Here is a 20065-nt window from a genome sequence, read left to right on the forward strand (position 1 = left end):
CACCACCACCACCACCACCACCACCACCACCACCACCACCACCACCAAGAGCACATGTCTTCCCCATCCCTAATGTCAATTTGCAAAGGCTCCTGTGATGACTATTCATGTAAAAGACTGAAGTAGGAGAAAATACTGGAGTAGGCAGAGACTACTGGAACTAAAGGGGATTGGGAAGGACTAGGTTCTTCTAGGGCTCTAGCAGAGTCTGAATGAATTCTACCTGAGTGTAAGCAATTGGTGGGGGAGGGAAGGGAGTGTTGTGGAAGGGGGTGTTTCTGGCACCACGATGAAAGTAATACATTGGGAGGAGAGGGGAAGTTAAGGTGTTCCGGCAAGGAGAAAGAATAAAGAAGCAAGAGGAATTATGGGACCCACCTGAAGTGATCATTTCCCTAAGGAGACCTGTAGTTGTAGAGTAGGCAGATGCAGTCATTCAAGGGCTCCCAAGTCAGACACTCAGAAATAGGGGTTTGTCTGGCCCATGGTCTGACAACTAGGAATAGTTATGCAGCTGCCCTAGGGACAATGCCTGGAAAATATCAGACTGCATCAACAAATCTTAAGACACAAGCTTGAATTCCAAAACAAACCCCACATGCTCTTCTATTAACAGAATTATAACAGACTTCCTCCAAGAAAGCGTCACTAAACATCCTGGATCACAAGCTTGTTAAAGAATATGAAGCAAAATATCCAGATGATTTTATAGAATATCATAAAGAGCAACCCCCACCACCCACTTCACATTTCTCTACTTGTTCCACTGATAACTTTTAAAAGCGATGCCTAATTTTGATGAATCATAATTTTAAAACAAAATGCGAGTTGACATTTTCATACGAATATATTTTCTGTCACTTTTAATAAATTTCAATGAAAATTAGTAGAGGAGTAGCAGTATAAGATGCAATTGCACAGAGAATTCTATCACAGAACTGCTAGTTCAGTTGAGTGCCTAAACATTGGCTATCCTATTGAAGCATCCTATCCTTTCACAAGTATCTCTCAATGATAAGGAGAGTGGAGAATCTTCCAGTACAAAGAAACTAGAAGACAGGTTGTTGGCGTTTGACCCAAACTCATAGCCATGGTGCATTTTTGCCAGCAGAGTGCCAGGGAGCAGATGATCTGCTCTTGATGCCTTCCAGTTCTCAAGTTCTACCACACCCTAGAACAATGAAACAAATTTCAAAGGCCTGGGAAAGAAAAGCTTCCAAGCCATGGAGATAAAGTAATATATTAATATTGTCCTACTTTGTTCTGTATAGAAAGAAACTAAATTGTTACCAATTCAAAGTTTAAGTAAGAGGGAGACATTCTTGGAGAGCCTCTAATTAGGTGAGACCCATGAGAACTAATCTTTCTTACTTTCACAACCAAAGGTACTAACTCTGGTGTCAAAAGACCTAGGTTCAAATTCTGCCCATTAAATTTAAGAACTATGTGACCTTGGGCAAATTACAATCTTCTCTGGGCCTCAATTTTCTCATCTGTGAAATGAGGAGTTTGGACTGGAAGACCTCTGAAGTCCCTTCTATATCTCCGTCTATGATTCTACGGTTCTGCCACCTTACCTCTACCCAATGTAATTTCTTAATGAGAACAGTACTACTTTTCAATTAGAACCTTTCTTCTAGCCTTATTAAAACTACAGCACTTTCCTGGTAACCTTGCCTATTCAGGTACAACCAACAGTCAGTGTTCTAACAAATGTATTTATCTCCCATTAGTTACTTTTTTCTTTCCTTCTTCCCCTCCCCATCTCACACAACTTCTGCCACTATAGCTACTGCAAAATCAAAATACCTTTGCACTGAAGCTTCCTGAAATATCCATTTTTTGAAAAAGAGAGAACTAAAATTCATAAAGGTTACGTCCAGATGCCTAAATGGAAGCACTAAGAAATGATTCCTATTCTGTTGGCTCATAATCATCAGTCTTCCACTAACTAACAGTAGCCTATGTAGGAAATAATCGTAGTTGGAGTTCCCAAGCATGCAAATGGCCTAGAAAAGATGAAAGAACTTGTCTGAAAGCACTCTTCTTTTCAAGCAATTGAATTAAAATTCCCATAATGACAGCCTGCAGACATTCCATCCACAATATAAACCTCTGATTATGCTTAAGGAGATTCAAACATAGATGTTCAAACCCATCTAGAAGATTAAAAGATATGATTTAATGAGAAGAAAATACCGTATAAGGTAGAATGACCAAGTATCACTTACTCATTTTTGCACATAAAGAAAAAGGGAGAGGTTAAAAAACCAACTAAAACCCAAGACTGCCACACCCATAAGAACTGATGATGTGTCAAAAACAATAGGCGCGTTTCAGTCCCGTATTTGTTTAACACCTGTTTCTTTCAAGGAGCTCTTGTCCACGTGGAAAAGCTAAATTTTGCTTTACAAAACATTTCATTAATTACATCACCTCACACTTCCCTTCAAAAATTATCTGCAACCTTCCTGGTCTCCATTCCTAAAAAGTAGAAAGCTGTTTTCCTTTCTTTTCTTCTCATCACACTCGTAAAAGTTCAGTTCTACAAAATCGTCTTCATGTGAAAGAGTGAAAGAAGAAAAGTATGGTGCCCAAATTACTACCAAGTCATCTGTAACCACATTGAAGCTCAATGAAACTTCATCTCAGTTTCATACCTTCCAGGGGACGTTGCTGTAATAACCGTGAGCTGAAAATAAAATATCTTTTGAGAATTTCCTTTTGGAAGCAGCAGTTGCTGGAGCTGGCTCTACAGGCACTTAATTCAGTCATAGATCCTTCATTCCCATTTTATTACATCAGGACCTATGATTTCATTGGTTTAAGAACCCTCTCTACCAAAGCAGATCAACACCAGCTCTGCAACTGACAATCTCAGAAAATTGCCTGGAGCACTGAAAGGTTAAGTGATTTTAAGGATCACATAGCTGATAGGTGTCAGGAAGGCCACCCAAGCCTTACTTTCTGCAAGATTGTCTTCTATCTACTAAGCCTCTTGCCTCTCCTTAATTCAGAGGCAACCTGGCACAGTGGAAAAGAGCAACAGATTGGGAGTTAGAGGACCTGGTTTAAAATTCCACCTTTGCCACTTATTTAATACCTATGTGACCTTAACCTCTCCAGCCTCAGTTTCCAACTCTAAATCTATGAATTCATACTTCTTATTAATTCACTTTTGAAGGATGAAGTCATTTATTAAGCTTCCTTTTCTTGATAGTCTTTATAAACTTGGAAAACTCCCTGAGAACTGTGTGCTTCTGTAAAGCCAAAAGACATCACTGAAGAGACCTCGGGCAATCAGCGAATACTTACTGAGTGCTTGCCGGCAGGGGGCAAAAGGACACCACTGGCAATGGCTGTGTAAATATGGATCTAAGAACTCAAGATGCCTGCAGCCTATCTGGGGAGAGAAGACTAATGAAATACCCATGAATAATACAAAACAGCCATCTACCCCAGTTGATCAGCTTTCTACAAGCTTCCCAAGGCCACTTCCTCAACAATAAACCCACCCTCTCTTTGCCTTTCCTTATTTGAAGTCTACATAATCTCTTCACACCTGTCCAAAGGCATTGTTGCTGGTGTACCCCAAACTTTGAAGAACTCTGAACTGATTGTGTGACGTGGGAGACACTGGCACAGGATCACCCAACGTGGCGTGCCCTCATCAGAGAAGGTGCTGGGCTCTGTGAGCAAAACAGAATTGAAGTGGCTCAAGAGAAACTCGAGATGCACAAATTTAGAGAATCTACCCCAAATGTTCACACGGATTACATGTGCCTGATCTGTGGTAGAGCCTTCCAAGCTCATATTGGTCTGACCAGCCAGTCAGGACACACTGTAACCTGACTCTAACACAGTGATGCCATTTTGGTCCTCTTCGAGAAGGAAGAGCAACAACTAACCCCAAACTGGTAGAGACCAGATCCCACTTCAATTTTCCTGACTTCAGGAGTATTTCTTGCCATCCTTTTCCCCACCATTATTCCCACATAAGCCTAGACACCATGGTCAAGCAACTCTCACACCTTCATTAACTCCCTAGACTCTCTCATGCATCACCAACTTTCTAAGTACTCAGGTTCCCTAACTTTGCTGTCATCACTCAACTCTTCCCTCTCTCTCACCCCTCACATCCAACAGGTCCTGCCTTTTCAGGTCTTACAATTCTGTTCAACTCTGCGTCCATGACATATCTCCCTTCAGTTCCTTCTCTCCATATAAACACCCTTATAGTTCAGGGCCTCATGACCTCTCTCCTGAATTACTACAACAGCCGCCTAGTTGGCCTGTCTTATCCACCCTCCATACAGCTACCAAGTTGATATTCTTAAAAAACAGAGATCTGTTCATGTCACTTCCCACCTCAGGAAGCTCGAGTGCATCCCTTATGCCTCATCTGTTTGGCTTTTGTGGAAAAATTTTATGGCATTGTTTGAACCTGTTGCTGTATGGCTGAGAAGCCAGACCTGTAGCTTAGAGACCAAAATTCAGACTGGAAGTCTGATGCAAGGAAAATGAGGCGTTTTCTCCCATTACACATATTAAGCAACCCATCTGCTTTATCTGGAAACTGCCTTCATGCTAACCAATCAGCTACTGTTTCCTTGTTCCTGTTTGAATCCTATATGACACTCTGGGGGAGTGAGCCATCCCTTTTTCAGCTCTCCCCGCTGCTTTAAGATTGAATAAACTTGTTTCGGTTCTGGGTTTTGTTCTCAGCCTAACACTTTTAAAGCAATCTGGTTTCAGCCTATCTTTCCAGGCTTATTACCTATTATTTGCCCTTCACACACTCTGGTCCCACCAAACTGACTTAGGAGATGTTCCTCACTTGTGACATTTGACCTCCTATCTCCATGCCTTTGCACAGGCAGCAGTGCCTGGAATACATACCCTCCTGCCCACCAACTCACCAAAATCAATCAATCAATAAGCATTTATCATTAACCACCTACCATTAAGTACTGTGTTCAGGAGAAAAGCTGTGAAGTCAAAAATGCCTGCCCTCAAGAGAACCTAGAATTTCAGAGCCTCTAGGTAACTTCCTTTACCTCTTTATGTACTGCTAGTACTGCTTTTACCTGGAGGTTACTGAATGTGTTTTTATGAAAGAAACTGAATATCTTTACCCTCAGGCTTTATGATCCACAAAAAGTAAATAAAGGGTAATTCTGGCAGAGGCACTAGTAATCAAAGACCAGTAAAATCTTATAGAGTAGATGGCACCTGAGCTGAGCTAAGAGATTCTATGAGGCAGAGATTAGGAGGGAGCAAAGACAATGGAACAGGATATGCTGTGTCAGGTAGCTTCAATGAGACCAAGCAGGCCAATTTGGCTGAATCATATAATAAGTGAAGAGGAGTGATGGACAATAAGCCTGGGAAGATAGGCTGGAGTCAGTTGTGAAGGGCTTTCAATGCCAAAGAAGCTTATATTTAATCCTTGACACAACAGGGATCCACTGGAGTTTCTTGAGGGGGTGGAGGTGGGAGGATGACATCCCTGTGACTGAGTAATGTCACTCTGGCAACTTTGTAGAATACAGACCAGAAAGGAAGGAAATTCAAGGCAGGGAGGCCAGTTGGAAATCTATTTTAATAGTCCAGGAAAGGTATAAAAGCCCAAACTAGTGTGGTTGTGCTATAAATAGAGAGAGTTAGAGGAGGTTCTGGGGAGGTAGAATCAATAAGACTTAGCAAATTATTAGACATGAAAGATGAAGTAGACTGGAGAGTTCAAAATGACCAGCGGTGCAAACCTGGATAACTGGAAGGACCATTATAACCTTGACAGAACTAAGGAAATTAGGGAGAGAGGTAGTTGAGGAGAAAGAAAATGCGTTGCTTTGGACAAGCTGAGTTAGAGAGGCCTAAGGAATATCCAACCCGTTGAACATGTGCATGAAACAGTCAGCAGCATGGCACAGGAAAAAGATCACTGACTATGGAATCAGAACACCTGGGTAGAAATCACATTCCTGATGGTACTGCCTGTGTGACCAAGAAACTTAAGCTTCTTAGGGCTTAATTTCCTCATTTGTAAAATTAAGGAGTTAAACTAAATAGTCTGCAAAACTCCTTCCAGATTTATATCTCTGATCCTATTATCCCATGATGCAGAACCGGAGCTTAAAAGTGAAAGTAGGGATGAATATTAAGATCTGGGATTCATCTGCACAGAGAGGATATTTAATCCCTCGGAAGGTAACAGGATCTCTAGTTTCCAAAGCTCAGTTCAAATGCCACCTCCTTCAGAACCTTATCCTGTGCTCCTCTGTTAGTACTTTCCTTCCCAGAAAACAGTTAGTATTTAAATTTTCTGTGTATATGTTCACACACACACACACACACACACACACACACACACACGCACACGCACACACTAAAAGAATGTAAGCTCTATTTTAGAGAAAGAACTGTCTTATTTTTGTCTGTGTATCCCCAGATTCTAGCACAGTGCCTGGCACATGATGGGTGACTGATAAATGCATGGTGAATGAATTAACATTTGGCCACGCTCACCAGGCCACTGTCCAGTCTTGTCTGGTTGAATGCCATCTACCATAGCCTAAGACAAAAAGTGCTGCTTGGGATATTACACTGACCCGGCCCACAAAAAAATCAAGCTGTCAAACTTCAGCGAATTACTTAATGCAATTTCCCAGTATGAACTACAAAGTTATTCCAAACCATCACCATATTCTAACACCCACTACTGACCTCCTTCCTTCTCTCTCTTCCCATTGTGTACAAATGGGCTCAACTTTCCTGTACCAAGAAAATCAAAAGTTGGTATCAGAATCACAAGACCACAGAATCTGGGAACTGGAAGGAACTTCAATGGGCATCTAGGTCCAACCAATACAGGAAAAGAATCTCTACTACAACATATCCAACAAGCATAACATCTGCTTGAAGAACTCCCAGAAGGAAGAATTCACCACTTTGGAAACGGCTCATTCCTATTTTGGACAGCTCTAATTTTTAGGAAGTTTTCTTGACATCAAACCTAAAGATGCTTCATTACAGCTGCCATCCATTGTTCCTGGTTCTGCCCTCTAAAGCCAAACCAAACAAATCCAATCTCTCCTCAACATTTTCCAAATATCTGAAATCAGTTATCTTGTGTCCCCAAAATTTTATCTTCTACAGGCTAAGCATCCCCAGTTCCTTCAACTAATCATCCTACAACATGAACTCAAGACACTTCATCATCTCAAATACTCTCTCGCAGACATGCTCCAGCTTGTAAATGTCATTAAATAATGGTGTCCAGAATTGAGAACAATACACTAGATGAGGTCTAACAGGACAGATACAGTGGACTGTCACTTCCGTATTCCCAGAAGCAAAGGACTTCTTAATGGTCCTGCCAAACTGAATTTCTTATTGTTTTTCAAATGCAGCACTCCATGTTCTCAATTTCATACTTTTCCACTGGCTACAGTTTGGTTGGAATGGAGAAGAGATAAAATTGATATACAAGTATATCTTTTCTAAAGTCATCTCTATTGATAAAATCATACATTTCCAACAGTGCCAAGAACTTGGTGACAAGAAACCAGCCTTCAGTAGCTGAGGTTACTGAAGAGGTGGAGGCTGCATTGCTAGACACAGGTGCTGGTGAGCTTTCCACTGACATTGCCCTACAGCAACAGGCTAAATTGAGGCAAGGCCAGAGGCCTAGGGGTTACTGCTACTCACAAGATTTGGTAGTGAGGCTCACTGTAAGGGAATCAGAGAAGAAGTGGTACTGGGGTGATTGTACCTCACTCATGCCCTGCTCCCACAGGGCACCTGAATGCTTCTGCTCGGCTGGCTTGGCATGACATGTTCCAGAATATCATCAATAGAAGGTAGGTACTAGAATTATGAGGGATTAGGAAAACCTCACTGTAGAAAGTGGGATTTTATCTGGGATTGGAAGGAAGCCAGAAGTCCTCAATAGGCTTATGTTCTATTAAGGTAGGATACAATATAATCTGAAGGAGAGAGCACTAATGAGTGGGGTGATCAGGCAAGACCTTGGATAAGAAGGGGCACTTGAGCTGAGCCTGGAGGAAAGCTTTGATCCTAAGTAGTAGAAATAAGAAGGGAGAACACTGGGATAGCCTATACAAATGCTTAGAGACTAAAGATGAAATGCCAGGTTTGGGAATAGCTAGGAGAACAGTTCAGATTAAAGGAAGAATACAAAAAGAAGATTAATGTAAAAATAAGTCTGGAAAGGCAAGCTGGAACCAGACTGAAAGACTTGAAATGTCAAGCTGAGGAGTCTGTATTTTATCCTAGAGCCAACAGAGGGAAAGGTGAAGCCACTAAAACTTCTTGAGGAGGGGAGTGATGAGGTCAGAAATATGCTTTTTTTTCTTTTTCTTTTTTTTTTTTTTTTTTTGCCTAAGCAATGGGGTTAAGTGACTTGCCCAGGGTCACACAGCTAGTAAGTGTCAAGTGTTTGGTCTGAGGCTGGATTTCAACTCAAGTCCTCCTGACTTCAGGGCCAGTGCTCTATCCACTGCGCCACCTAGCTGCCCCCAGAAATGTTTTAGGAAGATTATTTTGCCAGTTGCACGACAAGTGAATCTGAAAATGGAGACATGGGATACAGTGAGAGTAATGAAATTATTACAATAAACCAGGCAAAAGTGATAAGGGGCTGAACCAAGGTGGTGGCCCTATAAATGGAAAGGAGATTCAATGGACATTATGGACATAAAACTGACAAGGTTTCACAAGTGACCACATATTGGGAGTGGGAGAGAAAGAGGAGCAGATGGTGACGCTATGGCGGTGATCCTGGATAGCTAGGACAGTGATAACCTCAGATACCCTCAACAGAAATGGGGAAGTTTGGAGAGGTATAGGTTAAATAGGAAAATCATGAGTTCCAGTTTAAATTTGAGATGCTTTGGGGACATCCCCAAATTTTGAGTAGGTGTAACTGGTGATGTGGGACTGGAGCTCAGGAGGGACATTACAGCTGAATAAACAAGAAATTATTAGAGTGTGATTTTGATCAACTTCAACGTAAGCCAATATTTGGTATAAGCCTATTTTTTTTTTTTTAGTGAGGTAATCGGGGTCATACAGCCAGTAAGTGTCAAGTGTCTGAAGCTGGATTTGAACTCAGGTTCTCCTGACTCCAAGGCCAGAGCTCTATCCACTGTACCATCTAGCTGCCTATTATTTTTGGAGCACTACATAGATGTAGAAGGTGTAGTCTCTGCCCAATAGTAGTTTATAATTTAATTCAGTGGACTATCTCCAAAGATATAGAGTTGATAAACACAAACAACATTGCCAGCAATTGAACATACACAAATGCTAAGGGAACTGTTAGAGTGATTGTTGGCAGGTAAATTATAGTCTAGGCATACTTCACAGAAGAGGTAAATGGAAGCAAAGTTTGAAGGACAAATGTTCAACTTGAAGAGAAAAAAAGAAAACATTCTAAGTACTAAAAAAAAAAAGGTGACAAAAAGAATTCAAGGGGCAGCTAGATGGTGCAGTTGATAGAGCACTAGCCCCGAAGTCAGGAGGACCTGAGTTCAAATCCAGCCTCAGATCAGACACTTGATACTAACTAGCTGTGTGATCCTAGGCAAGTCACTTAACCCCAGCTGCCCAAAAAAAAAAAAAAAAGAATTCAAAGGTAACAAGGAAAATGGGGAGGGGCACTTAAGGAAAAAAAATTAGGGAATCAGGGAAAACAGAGAAAAAGAAGCATTAGAAAGGAGAGTTGCCTAAAAGCAAAGATTTCTGGTAGTCAAGATGGCAGACATAACTCCCACATTCACCTCCAGACAACCATAAAATAGTGCCCCAAAACAAATCCTGGTACAGCAAAACCAGCAAGAAGACAGGGTGAGCCCAAGAAACTTGGAAGACTGACAAGAAAAGTTTGTCTCAGTCAGGTGAAAAGGGAGCACAGTTCAAGAAAGGAAGCCTCTCAGAGAGCCTCAGCTCTACGAATCAGTGGTAGATTCTGAGCCCCAGTGCAATGGAGCAGGAAACACCAAGAGCAGAACCCCCCATGTGCCTCAGCATAGCCAGGGGAATGGGCAGACTCCAGCTCTGAGAACCACCATGTACTTTAGTATAGCCCCAGGCAAACTGGCAACCTCCAATGGCCAGGCCTCCGTTGGCTTCACCCTAGCCCCGGGCAAACAGCTAGACCCGAACCCTACTTGTGCCTAAGCAAAAAGGTAGCCACCAGTGCCAGGTGCTTGAGAGGAGCGTTGGACAAACAGTAGCCAGACCTCCATGTGCTTCAGTGTATCCCCAGGAAATGTAGAAACATGTCGCTGGCCTCAGCACATGCCAGACACCAGCACTAGAACTCCAGTCCAGCACCAGGTAAGCTGCCAGACCCCTTCAGCCTCCAACAGGACCAGCCACCCCCAACCCCACCCCCTCAGAGCAGCACCAGACATGAAGGTGCCCTGTGGGCCTCAGGACACCATCAATGCAGCACCAGGTAAACAGCCAGTGCCTAAAGCCCCTGATACACAAAGCCTGGGACAGTGCCTCTTATACTCTGAGAGCAGAGCTCAAATTTAAAAGAAAAGAAAAAGGCCAAAAAATATGAGCAAAAAACAACAAAAAAAGAATCTGACCATGAAGTTATTGTGGTGACAGAGAAGACCAAGACACAAACTCAGAAGACAACAACAATATCAAAACACTTATGGGCAAAACCCCAAAGAAAAATGGGAAGTGGTCTCAAGCCCAGAAAGAATTCATGGAAGAGCTCAAAAAGGAGCTTAAAAATCATATAACAGAGACAGAAGAAAAATTGGGAAAAGAAATGAGAATGATGCAAGAAAATTTTGAAATAAAGAGCTAACAGCTTGGAAAAAGAAAAGAACTGCTTAAAAAGTAGAATTGGCCAAATGGAAAAGAAAGTACAAAAGCTAATTGAGGAAAACAAGTCCATAAAAGTTAGAATTGGGCAAGTGGAAGCTAATGACTTTATGAGACATCAAGAATCAATCAAACAAATTCAAAAGAATGAAAAAATAGAAGAAAATATAAAATACCTCACTGGAAAAAACAACTGACCTGGAAAACAGATCCAGGAGAGACAATGTCAAAATCACTGGACTACCTGAAAGCCATAATCAAAAGGAGGGCCTGGACAGCATCTTTCAAGAAATTATCAAAGAAAACTGCCCTGATGTCCTAAAACCAGAGGGCAAAATAAGCATTGAAAGAATCCACCAATCACCTCAGAAAAGAGATCCCAAAATAAAAACTCCAAGGAACATTACAGTCAAAATTCAGAACTATCAGGTCAAGTTAAAAATACTTCAAGTGGCCAGAAAAAACAATTCAAATATTGGGGAGTCACAATCAGAATTACACAAGCCTTAGCAGGACATTAAAAGACTAGAGGTCATGGAACGTGATATTCCGGAAGGCAAAGGAACTAGGACTACAACCAAGAATCATTAATCGAGAGAAATTAAGCATAATACATCAAGAGAGAAAATGATTATTCAAGGAAAAGAGAAGGATCTCAATCTTTCATAAGGAGAAGACCAGAAGTAAACCAAAAATTTGATCTCCAATATCAAAACCAACAGAAGCATAAACAGGTAAAAAGGAAAACATAAGGAACTCAATAGAGCTAAACTGTTTACATCCCTACATGGGAAGATGATACTAGTAATTCTTAAAAATTGTATCACTGATCGTAGAGCTAGAAGGAATATACATAGACAGAGGGTACAGGTATAAGGTGAATCTGAGGGAATGACATAAAAAATTAAAGGATGAGAAAGAGGAATACATTGGAGAGGTAGAATGGGGTAAATTATTTCACGTGAAAAAGCACGAAAGACCTATTCGAGTGGAGGGAAAGATGGAAGGGAAGGCGATGGGCATCGCTTGAACCTTACTCTCGTCAGCATTATCTCAAAGAGGGAATAAAATACACAATCAGTTGAATATAGAAATCTATCTTACCTGACAGGGAAGTAGAAGGGCAGAAGATTAAGTAAAGGAGGAGAGTGGAGGATTGAGAGAAGGGAGGGCAGATCAGGGGAGGTGGCAGACAGAAGTAAAACGCTGGTGAGGAGGGAAAGGGTGAAAGAAGAGAGAGGACAAACAGGAGGAAAGATAGGATGGAGGGAAATATACAGTTAGTAATCATAACTGTGAATGTGAATGGGATGAACTCTCTCATAAAACAGAAGCAGATAGCAGAGAGGATCAAGAACCAGAATCCTACAATATGTTGTTTACAAGAAACACCCTTGAAGCAGAGAGACACACCCAGAGTAAAGGTAAAGAAGGGGCTGGAGCAGAATCTGTTTTGCTTCAACTGAAGTAAAAAAAGCAGGGGTAGCAATCCTGATCTCAGACAAGCAAAAGCAAAAATAGATCTATTAAAAGAGATAAGGAAGAAAACTACATCTTGTTAAAAAGTACCATAGACAATAAAGCAATATCAATATTAACCATATATGCACCAAGTGATATAGCAACCAAATTCTTAAAGGAGAAGTTAAGTAAGTTAAAGGCAGAAATGAAGAGCAAAACTATACTAGTGGGGGATCTCAATTGTCTCCTCTCAGACTCGATAAATGCAACCAAAAAATAAAGAAGAAAGAAAATAAGGAGGTAAATAGAATATTAGAAAAGTTAGATATGACAGACCTTTGGAGAAAACTGAATGGGAACAGGAAGGAATATACCTTTTTCTCAGCAGCACATGCCACCTACACAAAAACTGACCATGTATTAGGGCATAAAAACCTCAAAATCAAATACAGAAAGGCAGAAATATTAAATACATTCTTTTCAGATCATAATGCAATAAAAATTACATTCAATAAAGGGCAGTGGAAGAAGAATAAAAATTAATTAGAAACTAAATAATCTAAAAGAATAAGTGGGTCAAAGAACAAATCACAGTTTAGATAAAAAGGCTGATACTATAAGCAAACTCGGAGCAAGGAATAGTTTACCTATCAGATCTATGGAGAAGGGAAGAATTTATGGCCAAAGAAGAGATAGAGAAAGTTATAAAATGAAAAATGGATGATTTTGATGACATTAAATTGAAAAGTTTTTGCACAAACAAAGCCAATGCAACAGAGATTAGAAGGGAAGCAGAAAGCTGGGAAAAAATTTTTACAGCCAGTATCTCTGATGAAGGCCTCATTTCTAAAATATATAGAGAACTGAGTCAAATTTATAAGAATACAAATCATTCCCCAATTGATAAATGGTCAAAGGATATAAATAGGCAGTTTTCAGATGAAGAAATCAAAGCTATCTATAAGCATATGAAGAAGGGCTCTAAATCCCTTTTGATTAGAGAAATGCAAGTTAAAACAACTCTGTACCACCTCACACCTATCAGATTGACTAATATAACAAAAAAGGAAAATGATAAATGTTGAAGGATGTGGAAGAATTGGGACACTAGTGCACTGTTGGTGGAGTTGTGAACTGATCCAACCATTATGGAGCGCAATTTGGAGCTATGCTCAAAAGGCAACCAAACTGTGCATACCCTTTGATCCAGCAATACCACTAATAGGACTGTAACCCAAAGAGATCATAAAAAAGGGGAAAAGGTCCACATGTACAAAAATATTTATAGCAGCCCTTTTCATGGTGGCAAAATATTGGAAATTGAGGGAATACCCATCAATTGGAAAATGGTTGAACAAGTTATAGTATATGAATGTAATGGAATACTATTGTGCAATAAGAAATGATGAAGAGGCAGATTTCAGAAAAACCTTGTACAAACTGATGCAAAGTGGAAGGAGAAGAACCAGTAAAACATTGTACACAGAATCAGAAACATCATGTGATGATCAACTATGAATCACTCAGCTCTTCTCAGCAACATAATGATTCAAGGCAAGTACAAAGGACTCATGAAGGAAAATATTATCCACATCCAGATAGACTCTGAATGCAGACCAAGGCATATTTTTTTCATTTACTTTATTCTTTTTCAGGTTTTTTTTTCTTTTGATCAGTTTCTTCCTTCACAACTATGACTAATATGGAAATATTTTACATGATAGCACATGTATAACCTATATCAAATTGCCTACCATTTTCAGAAGAGGGGAGGAGACAGGAGAAAGAAAAATTTGAAACTCAAAATCTTGTAAAAATGGATGCTAAATATTGTCCTGATGTGTAATTGGGGGAAAAAATAAAATACTATTAAAAAAAAAAAAGTGGTCAGGTCCAGGTTCTGAGGTCAATATTCTGGTTCTCATTGTTGAGAGGACAGATTGAAAGACAGGTTTAAAACCAGGAAGACAAAAAGAATATGTAGTTTCTCTGTGGAGGGGATTTGAGACCACATCTGTGATTTCTTTATATATAAAGAACTTCAAATGAAGAAACTTGTTCTGCCAATGCAGATCTTGCAGCAGACCAGGCACTGGACTTAGAGCCAGGAAGACATGAGTGAAGTTCCCTCTTCTGAAATGAACTAGGTGTGGGGCCTTGCACAATCTCTCTGTACCTCAGTTTCCTTTCTGTAAAATGAGGGGGTTGGACTCAATAACCTCCAAAGTCACTTCAGGTTCTAAATCTATGATCCTATGATTTGCAGTTAATAATCTTAGAGCATTGTCCAGCTACTAGGAAGTTCACTGACCTGTCCAGGGTCACACAGCCAATCCACTATACCAATACTCAATAGTATTATGTACAACCAAGTAACCTGGCATGGACTAGTACTCTTGCTATAAGAATAGTGAGGAAAGAAGGCACCATTACATATAGTTATTATGGTAGAATGGAAAGTACACTGAATTGGAAGTCAGAAAACCTGTGTTCTAGTCTCCTCTTTGCCAGCAGGTAGTAGTCACATGACCTGAGGCAGGTCACAACCTTTCTGGGCTTCAGTTTTATCAGATCAAGGATTTAGATCTAGAAAGACCTTTAGGGATCATTTAGAGCTGGAAAGAGTCTTAGGGATCATTTAGTCCATTGTACAGTGAATAGAATGCTGATTGGGCCTGGAATCAGGAAGACCTGAGTTCAAAATCCAGTCTCAGACACTTAACAGCTGTGTGACACTAGGCTTAACTAGACTTAACCTGTCTACCTCAGTTTCCTCATCTGTAAAATGAGAATAATATTAACACCGACTTCTCAGGGTTATGAAGATCAAATAAGATATTTGTAAAATACTTTGCAAACCTTAAGGTACTATGTAAATGCTAGATTATTAAAATAATTATTATTATTTATGCAACAGCTGACATTCACTTGTGACTTAGCTGAGATCATAGACATAATGAGAGAATTTGAATTCAAGTCCTTCTGATCACAAATCCAGTTCATACCATGCCTCATCATAAACAGAGGATATAGACTAGAGGCTCTCTAAGAACCTTTTCCAGTTTAATCAGAAAAGGGGAACAGAACCAGGCATTAATAAAAGGCAGACAATAAAGGGCTCAAGTGCTTACAAGAGATTGGGAGGGAAGTTATAGCAGCAATCTACCAAACAACCCTTGGTTTAAAGTTTATGAAATTATGCAGAGTAAGTGGCAGATCTCCTTCTGGAACAGGGCACAATCTTAGCACACCTGCTTAAAACAGTGGTTTCCAAACTATTCTAGTACGAGGGCTCCTTTTTAACAAGCAAAAATTGTGAAGTCCCCACCTGATAGTCATACTATTAACAGCCACAGATTAAGACAATGATAACAAAAAGGTACTATGAATGCAGCAACACTTTAAAATTAATTTATATTTTATTCATCATATTATCATCTACTTACATTTGAAAAGTATTTATACATATATGGGTAAGACATTTGTTTAGTCTAATTACAAATAAGTGGAGTTTATCTGCCTAAGATTAACAAAATAACTTATATACATCATCTCGCTAGATGAAATTACCTCACAATGATTCTATGAAGTACTATAGGCATTATTATGTTTTACAGATAAGGGAATGGAGGTTTGACTGGTCCAAGAGCACACAACCACTAAGCCTCAGTGACAGGATTTGGTAGCTCTTATCACTATACAAAACTGCTTCTCAATGAGAAGTATGAATGCTTCTTTCTGCAATCTGATATACTTTAAAAAGTTCCACAGCCCCCAGGGTTTAGCCATAGGGTTGGGAAGTACCAAAATAGAGACTATTTGGAAAGCAGAGAAAAACCAAGAAAAGTAATCAACAAGTATTACTATTTTTCTTGTCCCTGCCTTACAATCAAATAGAGGAAACAAAAAAAAAAATCTTCATAAAGATAATGAGTACAAAATGAAGTGATAATTCCATGATACAAACTAAGGTTTGAAGTTATCAGCGAGGAGAAGCCCACCTAAAAACTTCATGGAGGAGATAGGTTTTTTCTTGTAAGAAAGGGCATTGTCATGTGATCAAAGGCTGAGAAAAAGAAGCTTTTGGGAAACATGGAGATCCTCCTTCTACAGCACATAATGCACGTTGGAAAAGTAAGAAATAAAATTTATGTTTATGGAAAATTGAAAATGTGAGGTGGACACAAGTTATGGAAGACCTTGGAAACCAAGTGGAAGAGTTTAGACTTAATGAAAAAGGAAATGGTGTCACAATAGTTTTTAACACAGGAGTAACAAGATGAAAGGATAACGCTGTACAATGGCAAGAACACTGAACTTGGGTTCAAATCCCAGTTTACTATTTACCACATGTATACCCTTTACACTAGTGAATTAACTATGTGGGACCTAGTTTCTGACTTCCAGACTTCAAAGTCATGCTTCTGCTGATGTATCGTGCCGGGATTTCCCTCAACACTTTGGAGCACTGCTGCAGTCTTCTCATTCTAGAATATCCTTTGGCAAGGCCTATCCCATTCTCCCATTTGTGAGCTCCTACGAGAGTCTCCATTTTGTAGAGGGGCCAAAGCAAGCCTTCATTCACTCCCTCAGCATGCGGCTCCCAGCTCCCTTTTATATGTAGTCTTACCTCATTAGAATGTAAGCTCCTTGAGGGCAAGAACTGTCTTTTTGTTTTTATTTGTATAGCCAAGGGCCACAGTATCTGGCACATAGTAAATGATTAATAAATGCTTATTTCCCTCCTTCCTAGTTTCTGTGCCTATAAAATGAGATATGGGAATAGAGATGTCTAAAATTCCTTCCCACGTTAAGTCCATGATCCCCGTATTTGACCTTTGGACAAGTCACTTTCTGGGACTCAGTTTCATCATCTGTAAATGAGGATACTGGGCTAGATAACCTCTAAGGTCCTTAGAATCCTATGATTCTATTACTTAATCTAGTTAGCCATAAGCATGATGAGTTGAAAGAGAAAAAGCCACTCTCCTACCACACAGAAGCTGGCAAAGGATTATTTTCACAGTTGTAAACAGAGTTCTATTTCTAACCCTATACTATTCAGCTTAATAGTGCCTTATTTTTAAATTTTAACATCTCAGTTAATTCCCTGACTCTAGTAATCACTACTAACTTTACCAGGTTTCCTAAAAGGCATCATTTGAGTTTCAAATCTAACCTACAACTGACAAACTGTGAAAAAGAACACAATCTCTGGAGGCCAATCAAAAGGAAAAAGATAGGATGTGTACTAGGCCTTTAACTGTTCACCTTATTTCCTTTTATTTCTAGTTTAATTTTCTGATGATCAGTTTTAGATTCTTATCACTATGTGCCTTTCTAATTAGCCATGCTTAAGTATATGCCTTCAGTAAAATGAGGCATATAAATGTCTAAAATCCATGGCAAGGTTGGGGATTGAAAGTGAGATCAGAATCAAAGAATCACATAGCCAAAACTATATTAGAGCTCATCTAGTCCAACCCCTTCATTTTACAAACAAGGAAAATGAGCCCCATGGACTTGAAGTGTTTTGCCTATGGTAGGTTATATGCTAGTTAAATGAAAGGGCAGGGGCCTAGGACCTGAGTCTTCTGATTATCAATCTAGTGATCTCTCCACTATACCACATTGCTTTCCATCAGTTAGTCTTAAGTCTTGGTACATATTCTAATAATAATAAACATTTATTTAGCATTTACCAAGCTAAGTGCTTTACAATTATTATCTCATTTGTCCTCACAACAACCCTGGGAGGTAGGTGCTTTTATCATCCCCATTTTCCAAGAAAGGAAACTGAGGCAGGCAGCAGTTAAGTGGCTTGCCTAGGGTCACACAACTAGTAAGTGTCTGAGGCCACCTTTGAACTCAAGTCTTCTTTACTCCATGCCTGCACCATTATAGTTATCCTGCTGTATCTATTTTCTTTGGGGAGTGAAGGGACTTCTTTTGTTGAGTATAATGCAGCTCTCCAACCAAAAAGAACAAGAAACCTGTAAGTTTTTATTGAAGAAAAAAAAGAACAAGCTCTTTAAAAATACTGGCAATATTATCCCCAGCTAAATGACTATATCTGACAAATCATCAACCAAGTTCAGAAAGATGCATGATAACACACTAACGCGACATTGCAAAGAAGCAATCATAAATCATAAATCATAAAAATGCCATAAAATGGGGCCTCACAAGGCCACAAGCCAACTGTCTCAGACATGGGTTTCCAACCTTCAGAACTATCATGTGAGTGAATAACTCTTCATTAAGTTACTTCAGGTCTTCCTGAGATAAGATTCTCTCCTACCTTTAGACTGATCTGTGAAATCCATTTCAAAATTGGTTATAATACATCTTAGAAATTCATTTTTTAAAAACACCATTTTAAAACTTGACCTGCTCTGCAAAAACTACTTTCTGGGTTCTTGCACCCTTCAGGAGACCCAATCTGGGAAATCAGAAGGAAACGTTTCAGTAAGTCCATCACTGTCCTCTTCGTATGCCAAGTGTGGAAAAAAAAAAAAAGTATGCAGGCACTAAGGATTCTGAATCCGGCTGCTCCATCCATACCCATGCACACTCAGCCACCTGTTCTCTCCTCCTCCAACTAAAAACTCTAAAGCACAGGGTTCCTGAGGTCCCCCTGGCCTGAGCAACCAGAACTTCTATGTGCCTACCAGGTGAAGGAGGCATGTGGCAGGTGCCAAAATGTGTGGACAGGTATGTTTGCACACACACTCAGGAGGGGATCATTCACAGGACACATCCCCAAAACACTGTCCCGCACAGAAAAAGGAGACAAGCAGAGTGCAGGTAACACCATTACACACCCACACCTATCCCTGGCCACTGACACCCTTCCGGGACCTCCTGGAAGCTGCACGGCAGCGCCAGGGCAGCCGACCCATCCATTTGCAGCTATCTTCGGCGCGCTTCGGTCCCTCTCTCCCTCCTACACTCGCTTGCGCTCCCATAGTCCCCCACCACCACCACCACAGCCCCGGTCCCCTCGAGAGCACGCTCACCTGGCCGGTGATGCCGGTGATGAGAGCCACCTTCCTGGACTTGTCCATCTCGCCATCCCCGGCGCCCCGGTCTCTGGTGCAGCTTCCCCGATTCTGTGCCATGTTGCCCGAGGACTGGAGCGGAGTGCGAGCGCGGTAGCAGAAGGGACAAAACGTGTGTGCCTGCTGGGGGGTGTGAGCAGCCCGGAGAAGGGGCAGGGGCAGGAGGAGGAAGAGAGAGGAGGAGGAGGAGGGGGCTCAGGGCGCCCGCGCCGCCACAATTACAAAGTCCGGCCCACCGCCAGACACTGACAGGGGAGGGAGGGGGAAAAGGGGTGTCTAGGGGGGAGGGGACAGAGCGGCGGGCTCTGCCGGCCCCATACGTCATCAGCGTCTTCCCACCGACGTCCATCAAGGCCCCTCCTACTTCCCCCTCCTCGAGACTGTAGAAAGCCTTCAAAGAGCAGAGCGCGGAGGGGGCGGAGCTACGCTGCAACTGTTGGGGGCGGGGATAAGGAGAAACCTCGCCCCGCCCCGCCAAGAGGGTGCGCATGCGCGTGGGGCTGAGGGTGAACGAGGAAAGGGAAGAGGGAGGGCTGGTGCGGGGAGCCGGGGACGCATCTGAAACCTATGAGTGTTGGAAGGGAAACCTGAGAGGGAGGCAGGAGAACCGGAAGCACCGATCCCCGCTCTGTCACGCCCACAGGGGGCAGAGTGAGGCTCGATGGAGTGGGTGC

The 20065-nt window shown here is 41.1% G+C and overlaps 1 protein-coding gene across 2 annotated transcripts in view; it reads right to left on the bottom strand.

The window, feature by feature from the left end:
• GMDS (GDP-mannose 4,6-dehydratase) overlaps nt 1–19682 on the bottom strand; it is a 786198-nt gene extending 766516 nt beyond the window's left edge. The window contains exon 1 of one of the 2 annotated variants that reach the window (XM_027842109.1): nt 19350–19679. In XM_027842109.1, coding sequence (XP_027697910.1) covers nt 19350–19451 — 102 coding nt within the window. In that variant the 5' untranslated portion in view covers nt 19452–19679. Of the gene's footprint in view, nt 1–19349 lie in introns of both variants that reach the window. The other variant, XM_027842184.1, reaches the window with a different exon arrangement.
• Nucleotides 19683–20065: the final 383 nt, after the last annotated feature.

This window comes from Vombatus ursinus, unplaced genomic scaffold (assembly GCF_900497805.2).
Source record: "Vombatus ursinus unplaced genomic scaffold, bare-nosed wombat genome assembly UNPS02000577.1, whole genome shotgun sequence".
Lineage (NCBI taxonomy): Eukaryota > Metazoa > Chordata > Mammalia > Diprotodontia > Vombatidae > Vombatus > Vombatus ursinus.